The sequence below is a fragment of the Sphaeramia orbicularis genome, chromosome 24 (assembly GCF_902148855.1).
Source record: "Sphaeramia orbicularis chromosome 24, fSphaOr1.1, whole genome shotgun sequence".
NCBI lineage: Eukaryota > Metazoa > Chordata > Actinopteri > Kurtiformes > Apogonidae > Sphaeramia > Sphaeramia orbicularis.
Window position 1 is genome coordinate 35,686,460 of NC_043979.1, and position 11,465 is coordinate 35,697,924.

Sequence of the window (11,465 nt, forward strand, 5' to 3'; positions counted from 1 at the left end):
CTGCACATTAACAATTTGTGATTTTTGACACAAAGAAACACCTACTATATTTTTTTTCTCCTCTGTCTCATATTCTGCCTGTACATTATTTCCATAAAGTTGGAATAATATGATTTTTAGACACATATAGCTTTTTATACCTATTTATACGCATTAGTAATGACCTTTGACCACTTACGATTACATAATGAGTCCCAGTTACACTTTATCTATCAAGAATAAATTACATTGTCACAATCATTTCATAAGAAAAGGGAAAAATATTTGATTCCGACTCTATGGGTTACAGTGTGTTTGATTTGCATCTGAGATATCTGCAGTACATCGGAAATTTCTACGCTACTAATCTAGACAGAATACAACCACCTGCATGACTAAACATTTCTAGAGTTAAGTGACAATGACAGTTTTTTAATTTAGATAATCTGGCCTTTGAACCGTGATGTTGCCTCACTTTGGTAACATCATGAACATATATGACCTTTGTTACATGACACATCTCCGTTCTGTCGCATTCCATCACTCCACATTCATAGTGCTAACTTCAAAAAACTGTAATGTCATTTTTAGGGCTGTCATTTTCACATCTTCTTAAGTCTACTCATCATCTTGTCATTCTAACAATGCCACGTCAAGTATGAGATACACCGGGTCAACTACCACCTAAATGCACAGGTATAGGCTCACCAACAGAAAAATCCACCCACACAAAACCAAAGGCCTGAGTGCAATCTCGGCTAATGCGAACAGTCCATGCTGTCATTATAGGAATTACTCACACAGTACATATGAGTAATGGATGTAGTGAAGAGACGGTTCATATAGAGAGGCATTAGAGAGGAAGAGGAGGAGGTGGAGGAGAGCAAAGCTGAATAGAAGGTGTTGAATGAGATGACTGAAGGCAGAGAGAAGGCGAGAAACAGTGAGAGAAGAAGTGGATTTTAAATTATATGGTGGCTCATGTCAGCAGCCGTAATTAGTAGCTTGGTCAGGTGTGGTGAGTGGAACAGGATGCGTGAAAAGAAGGACAAAACACCACAGAAATGCTGGAGAGCCTACGAGGAACCCGATCCACTTGACACATAGCGATGCAATATGAACTTCCAACCCCAAAAAATGGAGAAAGTAAATGAGAACAATGCGCAAAGTGTGAGGAGGAGCGCACACAGACGAGACTGTTGTTTTCAGTATGGCACGTGCCAAGCTGGCGGATGGCGTGTCTAAAAATTCTGACAATTCTAAAGGTGACTGGCAACCTGCCAAGTCAAATGCAACCTGTGGAGAAAAGAACAAGAACGGAAGAGACTGAAGTGAAAGCCGAGCTACGGCGCATTCTGGATCTCACCCCCCCCATTTGATAAAGAAACACAGCTGGACACAGGTCTGCTTAGAGGGAAAAAAAAAAAAAACAGGATAAAACACAGAAGAAGCCAGTAGGAGAAGAGATTAATTTATTTGTGCTTCTTGTGATAGTACAGCATCATCCCAATTTTAGATTGTTTTTGTAATATAAGGCAATAATTCAATGTGTGTATGCCTGCAGTCCTCAAATATATCACTTGTATTTCAGCAAATTGTGACCAATAATAATAATAATAAGCTTCAAGACTCAAGTTATTAAGCCAATATCATCCATAATTTTCTCTGTACTTCCTAAACATGAGTGCTATCTGTATCAATGAGTCAAAAAGACAAAAATAAAATACAAGATACAGAAATATAACTATCTTACACTGTGATGACAATTTGGATATAATTGCTTCATATGCTTTTAATGTTTTTTATGTTGAATATTTAATTTTACCCTGTTTTGGTTCATTTATATTGACATACATGATGTTGTTTTATTCCATTCCTTCATTTTTGCATTGATTTGACAGCATCATGTTATGTTATTTCTGCCCTCTCTACTACGATACATTCAAATTTATTTGGTGTGTCAGGTTTTCGCGTTTGCTGTACATATCTCTTTTATTGTGCTATTATTATTATATACAGGAAGTCACTTTAACAACTGTGTATGAGTAATTTTTATGATATGGCCTCCCATATCTCAAATACTTCTTTAGTGATTTCCCTGTGTGGTTAATGATCAGACAACATGCTGTTTTGCTCGTCTGAAATAGATCTCACATGAGTCATTAAAAGCTAAAGAGGGATTGACTTGAACACAACCGATCTAAAAAAAAAAAAAAAGAAGCTGTTCAACTTTTATTTTCCAAATGTTGACACTACTCATGATCTCATCTCCCTTCTGTCATTTCGTTTGACTTCGAAAAACACAACACAGGTATGCCTTCTTCTCATCCAGAGATGGAGGGAAAGACTGTCAGAAAATGAAGATGTATTTGTCTGATCCGGACATAGCTGTGTGACAGCCAATGCACCCCCCTGGAGAAAGCCCTTCACCCTGGGGCGAGAGAGTGACACTCACACACACACACACACACATACACAAATATTCTCCCTAGGAGGAGTCATGGGGCAAAGGGGAGGAGGGGGAGGGAGCACGAGAGGAAGAGGTGTGTATCTCTATCGCTCTCTCTCTCTCTAACACACACCTTCTCTCCTCCCATGTAAGAAAGAGTCACACACTTGCATACTCAGTTGAGTAGTCAGTCACACACAGGTACACAGAAGAGACTGGATAAGAGACTGTGAGCAGAAGATATACAAGACGACAGAACAGATACTGGTTTTGGAAAGACACTCAAGCTTAAGGAGGGCACAGACAACCTGCCTTATGTGTGGCTCCTCAAGGCTTCACAGTAAGTGTATATCATCCTCTTCAAATCATCTTATAGATATTAATCTGAAGAAATATTCTCCATTAATACCAGCAATATTGTTTTTCTCCAAATCAATTTATTTGCTTTTTTTTAAATTTTTTTTATTAAGATATTCGTGTGAAATTATAGTCAAATGTACATTCTAGAGTTAACCTGTTGCATGTTGTCATGCAAGCCACAGCTGTTATACCACTGACTCAAGTCTTGATTTTCAGAATATAAATCGTGCTGTGTCACTAAATTCGATGGTTTCAGTGTGAGTTGTCACACTTGTCACAGTCATTCCGAGTCAGCTGTGGTGTAACACCTCAGAGAAAAAGAAGGCGAAACATCATCTTTAAACTCCATATTTCTCTATTTGTCTCTTAGCTTAAAAGCTTAGAATTGTATTTTGTTACTGATATTGCTTAAAAGGTAATATTTCAGGATCTGACTTTTATGCAACATTAATAAGGATGACACACTTTCTATTTATTAAGGTGATGAAGGTGATTAAGGTGATATTTCTTGCTATATCTTATTTTGTGTGATTTGGTAACTTTATGGCTCATGACGATTCCCCTTGATTTTTGGTTTTTCTTTTACTTATCACTGAAACACGAATCACATGAGTGCTTACTAAGTATAACCCACCGCAGACCTTATCTACCACAAACTCTGAGGTAAAGTGATGAGCCTAAAAAAGCAGACTATCTAAAAAACCATTATCGAGCATTGTTTCTTAATCACAACTTTCCCACTCTTCAGTTTCTGTCAATTTCATCCCATCAGCAGCGGCTTTGTCAAGGATGAGTTATCCGGCAACAATCTTCATTGGGTTTGGAGGGAGGGAGGGAAGGAAGGAGAGGAACAACAGACAAAAAAGAAAGAGAAAGACAGTTTAGACCTGGCTGAGAGCCAAGTTCCAGTCAGTCCAAAGGAAGTCTGGTTGATTCACTGGGAATGCTGGTTTCCTTGTGAAAGTGGTCTTGCTCCGGGGCTGACGTGCATAGGAACCTCCCTCGTAGCCCAGAGGTTGTGTGCATAGTCACAGGATGTATGGGACAGCGGGGGCAATGGGGCAGCAAGCACGAAGGTTGGACTTTGAAGTCTGTTTGGCCGGTAGTTGATGGGAATGTTAGATTCTCAAATACTCCTCCGTTATCATCTCCATGACGCTGCTACCTCTTCTGTGTCATACCTCACACTCTCAAACCTTTTTTTTTTTTTTTAGCTCCATTCAACACCCCACTTCCCTTGATGATAATTTGCCTGTTGTGTGTAGTGTCCGTTTGACACAAAGGAAAAGGAAAAAGAAGAGGAATGTGAAGAATCTACTACTCATATAACAGACAAAATACATTGCCAATTTTTTTGTGTCTCTGTCTCATTTATAGGCCACCTCCTAGCGCAACGCCAACATGTTAACCTCTGAAAAATCACCGCAAAACACAGGGGTCATCACTGCGACGGTTCAAGAAACACAAGATGTAGACATGACGGTGTGGAGAGAAGCTGATTTTGAAGAGAAGTGCACTTATATTGTGATGGACCAACTTGTGGAAGAAGACTTGGAAAACCAGAACACCAGGACAAGAGCTGAGAGATCCTTACCCAGAAACCTGGCCCTGAAATGCTGCCAAAATTCAGCAGAGGTACAAAAAAGTGGACTTGAAAAAACTAGTACCTGTATATGTCCATCAGGTTATCAAATCAGTGCTTTTTTTAGAGGTTGTTGTAGTATATATATCTCCAGGTAATTTATCTAAACAGTGTCTAAGCGTGCGTGTGCTATAGTTGTTTATGTTTTGTGTAAGTGCGGACTTCTTACGTCACTCTAACATCCTTCCATCCACTCATCCATCCTCAGTCGGGAAGTACTTGACATGTTGTTGTCTAATTTCAGCCTTTCCTCTTTGCAATGCAAGTCTTGAGGCAAAGACGTAGACAATAGCCAAACACCCTCAGCACACAGCTTGAGATGTCTATGATTAGTACCTACCCCAGATTCCTAACTTATTGTCCTAACATGCAATTACACCGTAAAGCAACGCACAGGCACTGAGACCCACTTCATGGGTTAAGTGTATGGAAGCTGCATTTATTTGCATGCAAATAGAAGATGATTACAAGAGCAAGAAAATGCAGACAGTGTAGTCATGCATGAATAAAGATGAACCCTATTCATGAAGAGGAAACATTAGCTTTCCTTTAAAAATAGATTTGACATTCCCTAGATGAAAGATGGTTGTCAGGTGAGATCAGAGGAAGTAGTACCGAATTCTGTCGCAAAATACCTGTACTACCACTTTGACCTTCTAATAAGGTCTGTCTGGAGTCTTGTTGATACCGAAGAACAGGATACGTTACTATAATCTATGAGACAAGGGCACCTTGAACGGAGCAGTAGGACAAAGCCAGGTAAAACTAGCTGGATCAAATCTAGTCGAGCTACACGTAGTGGTTGATCCGGGTACACTGTGCCAATATTACTTTGAGATGAAAGGGAGAATACATTACCATTGCTTTAGGGGATTTGAACTTAGAGCTCAAGCTGCAGGTGACTAGTTGGGGTGTGACCATGACACACTATCCTCTCTTCCCCACCCTGGAGGCCTGAGACAGAGGGGTGAGTTTCACACCTGGAGGTAGCAGAACAAGAGTAGTGGTGAAATTTTAATATGGTAGAGAAACTAAAGATAACATGGCTGATTGGCTTATGAAATATTCAGCATGTGAAGGAAAGGATTCCTCTGTCACAGTCAATTTATCTGTAGCCAATTTGTCATGGCAGCCCACACTACTGAAAGAACTAATAGCTTGGTTACTTATTTCCTTTTTCTTGATGCAAACTGGCTATTCCTAATGGGACAAATTTCCAGTGATTAGGGTTGTTCCTGTTGGCTAATTATTAAGAAACAGTCATGGGGTGGACAGTCACACAAAGGGGTCTGTGTTCTGAAGAATCCCATAGATCCAGTTTGTTTTTTCCAACACAGACTGTGTCCTGCCTGTTGTTTGATGATGCTGTATGTTTTGGAATGAACAGGTGCTTGGGGTGACCAGTAAGGAGCTGATTCCTAAGGGGACACGTTTTGGCCCTCTGGTGGGAGAAAGCTACACCAATGAAACTTTGCCGAAAGATGCTGACAGAAAATATTTTTGGAGGGTAAGTGAGATGCACGTAACTTTTTGGATTTGTGTATTTGCAATGTTAGTGTGATTGTTTTTCATAACTGTTCACATCCTGTTTCTCCATCTGGAGAAGTTGCTGTGGTTGTGACATGGCACAAGTTAGCAGTTGTGGTGAACGCTTGACATTCTGTGAAACCATGACTCTCTCTGTCAGGGCTTTTGTATCTTTAAATGCCACAAGGTAAAGTGAGTTGGTTTAAATGTGCATGAACAACATATCTTACTTTGTAACTGTGAAGTGCTGTCTGAGGTCACATACAGCTGTTTGGTTTCAGTGACGCAGCGGTTCTGCTTCTCTCCGCTTCTCTCGGCAGTGGTATCACTGCCAGTAAACATACCATACACATGTCCGCGCTTCTCCAGATTCAAAAACTCTCACACTGACTAAGCAAGGAAGTGGCTTTGAGCCTGAGAACTGTTATGCTACAAATCATCAGCATCAGGACATCTTCCATTACACACATGTGCCTGCGTAATGTTAGTTTAGAGTCAGCAACCTTGAAATTGTGCAAACTCAACCAGAACTTTAAACAGTCACAACACAGACAATGTGTTAACACCACAGCCATGACTCAAGCAGCAGCCCCACTTTAAGGATGAACTATATTAAAAAATAAGAAAGTTATATGACCAATCTCTTTTTTAATTCCTTTAACTTCAGCAGGCATTGAGATGCACAAACATGATATGCTGAAAAGGGCAGGAACTGCATACCCATTATAGTCCAGTCATAAAGTGAAAAGATACGTTCATAACTAGATGCTCTACAAATGCAGGCAGCACCTACCTCACCTGAAAGAATATACACTATTTACCATAAAGGCATCATGAAACCAGTGACATCATGGTTTCACATTCAATTCTGTCACAGATTTCGGTTATCATCATCATCATCATCATCATCTAAATTTCTGTCTCTTCTCTTTTTTATCTATGATTCTCTTGCACTGTAGGTCTTCTCAGAGGGGTGTTTACACCACATATTAGATGGTTTAAATGAGGAGAAGAGCAACTGGATGCGATACGTCAACCCAGCCCGTGCTACAGATGAGCAGAACCTGGTAGCCTGCCAAAGTGGCCTGGATATCTTCTTCTACACCATAAAACCACTTCAGCCTGGCCAGGAGCTTTTGGTGTGGTACTGCTCTGAATTTGCCCAACGCTGTAACTACCCTCCACTGGGGCACCTAGCTGCTGACAGTGTTGGTATGTATATGTGCAGTGTTATCAGTTTAAGATTGTAAAAGTACTGAGTATTCTTGGGCATCCAGGAACTGTTTCTGTTGTGCCCACGCTTTCAGACATATCTGGTGTGTACTGTCACTGTGGAGTAGGCTCCCAATCAAACCACAAACCGACTGACACACTCTTTGTGTGGGTGTTTAAGAAGTTACTCAGTCACACCCACAGTCCTTTGTTAAACAAGGACACAAAAGAAGAGAGTAAAGTCCTGAAAGCAGAGAGGACCTGTCTCCAGGTGTAGCCATAGTCCCTGAGTAAGATGAGACCAATTTCAAGACTATAGGCAATGTTGCCGTTTCCCTTTTTAATGCACAGCTGGAAGGTCATCCACACACAAAGCATTTTGGGTTTCATTCATAAACACAAAGAGTGCATATGTGAAACTGCATGCACACAAAATACTCATTTAGATACACACACACATCGGAGTGTGTTGGGCTGCCTCAGGTGCTGACAGCATTTTGGCACAACTCCTCTTATTTACTTGGCTCTTAAGGAGGAAGAGAGGTAGGAAGCGCTCCACTGACTACTTGAACTTCCTGACAAGGCGACCCGCTGACAGATTGATATCTCACTGAGTGTCGGCTGTTTGTTTGCTGAGAGCCGGCCTCTCTACAGAGGGGGAAGGGTAACACTGTAGATAAGGGTTCCTCTGTGTTTGCGTGGGTTGGTGTTAATTGTGTCCGAGAGTAGGTGAAATGTACATGCATATTTCTGTATTTGTCTTCCTCTGTTTGTCAGCTCTTGTCCTTTGTCTTTTCTGGAATTAGTTAGTAAAACAGAAGCTCTCCTCATGGCTGCCTGTGTATAAAGTGGAACCGTTGAGAGAGTTCCATGAAAACCTATCCTGTTCACAGAATACTGAGGAAACTTCTGTGTTGTTTATATGTTAAATTATTTTTGCCTTCAGGTTTTTCACAATCAAGCACATTTTTATAATTATTGTTATCTAAGTTAAATCTGTGGCTCATCACCCTTGATCATACTTGTGGGCAAGTGAAAATATATTTTCGAGTCCAGTGTTTGCTGTTTCAGAGACAGAAAACACATTTAAAATTGACCTGCCCTCTAATGCAAATAACATACTGTATCCACTAACTCCTGTCCTCCATGCTATCTGTATCCTGATCAGACGCCTATTGTTTCACCTCTGGTGTCCATTTTCGGAAAGTGCCCAGGCAGGTCTGGAAGACAGCTTCAAAAAAAAAAAAAAAAAAAAAAAACCAACTAAATTGCTCCATTGTGCACACATGTCTTACAAATTGTCATCAAAGCACAATATGATGAATAAGATGCATTTAAAAGTAAATATTTAGGGTAATATCAATGAAATAAAATATGCATCATCATATGTGCATGAGCCACAGTTCAGATACATAAATATTGAATTTATTTTATTTTTTAAAAGTTATTGCAACTAACTTTTCTGTTGTTTATTTGTCCTACAGATCAGAGTCAAGCTCAGGAAAAGACAACAGGGAAACGAGGACATAGTGTCTCTGAAATTCTCCGGGACGAGCCCTCTAGGTCCTTACCCACCTGCCCCAGGCGTCCTAACAGTCCTTTATCCCAGACCAATCCCTCAGTTTTTCCCCTCTGCCCTCGTGTCCTCTACCCAATTCAGCCCCCCTCAGAATCCATTCATAGCCATCAATATGCAAATTTGCCATCCTGCAGCCCACCTGCAGCCAAAAGGCCAGCTCTAAGTAGTCCTGTCCCATCTAGTTTGCACTTCAACTTTCAACACGGTCAAGGGCCTGCAATCGCCAAACCTTACCAAGAGCCCTCTGTGCCTAATCATGTTCACCCTGGACTCAGACAGGCTCCGTATCTGCTGCCTCACTACTCACTTGGCCTTAACATTCTACCTCATACATATCCACTCTACGATGACCGAATGAAGCCTCACTTAACTCTGTCGTCTCATTTCCTGCCATTTGACAGCTATGCACACTTTCTCCATCCTCTGACCAACAGACACAAGGACTTAACACTTGCACTATCTAACAGCAAACAAGACCTCATCTCAACTCTTTCACCAACTAGTGAGCACAAAGACAGCAAGGAACTGTTTTCCAAAAGGACAAACTACCTCAGGATTCCCAACTTCACACCACCTGATAACCTCAGAGATTTGAGACACTCTCCACCCAGCAATGTCCACACTGACGTCCCTGTACCTGCCACATCTAGTGCCTCATCCATGGTCACCACACTGCGGGGGTCACTGCCCTCTGTTGCACCTGGAGGATGCTCACCACCAGTTGGCGTGGCTGCCTCCTCAGACTACCTGCCCTCCAAACCCACCTCTGCCACTCACGCCAAAACTGAAGATGCAATAGATCTCAGGAAGACAAAACAAGGAGAGCAGAGCATTGGCTATAAGACCCTGTCCTACCCTCTTACCAGGCAGAATGGAAAGATTCGCTATGAGTGCAATGTCTGTAGAAAGGTCTTTGGGCAGCTCTCTAACCTCAAGGTTAGTTCCTCTAAAAGCATGGCAGGAAACAATGCTTTCACCCTAACCTGATCCTAAAGATATAACTTTAGACTGATAGAATGATGTGAATAATTATCTCTGACATTCTGTACTCAGGTCCATCTACGAGTACATAGTGGTGAGCGGCCCTTCAGGTGTCAGACCTGCAACAAGAACTTCACTCAGCTGGCCCACTTGCAGAAACACTACCTGGTTCACACAGGAGAGAAGCCTCATGAATGCAAGGTATGGTTCATTACCTTCGCCATGGAGGTTATGTTTTCATCAGGGTTTGTTTGTCTGTCTGTCTGTGTGTTAGCAAGATAACTCAAAAAGGTATAGATGGATTTTGATGAGATTTTCAGGAAATGTTGATACTGGCACGAGGAACAAATGGTTAAATTTTGGTGGTGATGAAGGGGGGACTGGTCTGCCTTGGTGGAGGTCTGCGCTCTCCAATAGCTTTTCTAGTTTAATAAGGTTTTATTTGTTTGCATTACACCGGAGATTTTCTCTTTTCCCTAGTTCCCATTGTTTGGACAACAAGTTGCAACTATAACAGAGTTGAATTTAGGTAGAGAAAGCTTACTGTATATGTCTTTGGCTGTTTTGATACAGGTCTGCCATAAGCGATTCAGTAGCACAAGTAACTTGAAGACCCACCAGCGGCTCCACTCCGGCGAGAGGCCTTACCAGTGTAAACAGTGTCCAGCTCGTTTTACTCAGTTCGTCCACCTGAAACTTCACAAACGCCTCCATACCGGGGAAAGACCTCACCGCTGTCCACGCTGCCCTTGTGCTTATCTCCACTACTGCAGCCTCCAGGTGCATCTCCAAGGCTTCTGCCCTCTTTCCCCCTCAGCCTCCCACAGACACTCACCTGAGGAGCTGCACAGAGTCAACTCAGAGATCGAGAGGTTTGACATTAGCGAGGCAGCAGAGCGGCTCGAGGCCATTGCTGCAGAGGCCGAGATGGACAAGGGGAGTGTTATTGACCTAATAAAGAAGATGGAAACACATTCCTCTGGCCACCAGGGAGGTGCCAGAGAGAACACTGAGCTCAGTATCTACAAGTCCTCAAAGGAGTGTTCTGTTGTTAAGCTGCTTCACAGTCCTCTACCTCTGCATCCAGCCAACATCAAGCTGGAGTCAGGCTGCATATCAGAGCCCTAAGACTGTCTTGCTAATCCAGCCATATAATCCTTACAGGTCAACTCAGCAGCTGTCAGTTCCTGCCCTATTTGAAGTAAAGCCTTATCTCAATCGTGGATTTCATAGCCTATACTCTACAGAGACTGTAGCGTGTGAAGAATCAAGACATTACCAGCATGGTCTGGGACCAGTGACTTGATTTATTTAGTCTATAGACCTTTTTAATTTATTGCATTATATATTAATATTATTTTAAAATTCACACAGTGTTTTGTGACTTTTTCTGTTGTGTGTGTTTTGCATCTCTGAAATGTTTTTAATGGAACAACTCAACATGACCTTATGCATAAAAGTTTGTCTTTATTTGTAGTTGCACTGTGTGAGAGTGTGAGTTCCTGTTTGTGTGTGTCTGTATCTCAATTAAAGTGAAATTTACTGTACGAAGCATGACTGTGCAGTGTAATCATACCGAGCATCGAAGAGGAAACAAGTCTCACATCAGACAAAAATATCAATGGTTTCCTGCGTATATTTACATTTACTTTCCTATTTTAGAGAAACGGAAAAAGTCTATAGCAACCACAGATGACTCAGTTATTTCTGAGGAGTATCATCTCTTAACTTGAAAT

At 41.6% G+C, this 11,465-nt stretch overlaps 1 protein-coding gene across 1 annotated transcript; it reads left to right on the forward strand.

Annotated features, from left to right (window-relative positions):
* Positions 1 to 2,598: 2,598 nt before the first annotated feature.
* prdm1c (PR domain containing 1c, with ZNF domain) lies at positions 2,599 to 11,274 on the forward strand. Its single transcript, XM_030127776.1, has 7 exons — positions 2,599 to 2,768; positions 4,166 to 4,423; positions 5,818 to 5,937; positions 6,917 to 7,169; positions 8,654 to 9,684; positions 9,802 to 9,930; positions 10,303 to 11,274. Exons 2-7 carry the CDS (start codon positions 4,190 to 4,192, stop codon positions 10,855 to 10,857), a joined length of 2,322 nt encoding a protein of 773 aa, XP_029983636.1. The 5' UTR covers positions 2,599 to 2,768; positions 4,166 to 4,189; the 3' UTR covers positions 10,858 to 11,274.
* The last annotated feature ends 191 nt before the right edge of the window (positions 11,275 to 11,465 follow it).

Excerpts from the sequence above, each read along its gene's own strand:
- prdm1c (XM_030127776.1), top strand. The coding sequence starts at position 4,190 with ATGTTAACCTCTGAAAAATCACCGCAAAACACAGGGGTCATCACTGCG. Across the intron at positions 9,685-9,801 it reads GGCAGCTCTCTAACCTCAAG|GTCCATCTACGAGTACATAG; the intron begins GTTAGTTCCTCT and ends TTCTGTACTCAG. Across the intron at positions 9,931-10,302 it reads AGAAGCCTCATGAATGCAAG|GTCTGCCATAAGCGATTCAG; the intron begins GTATGGTTCATT and ends GTTTTGATACAG.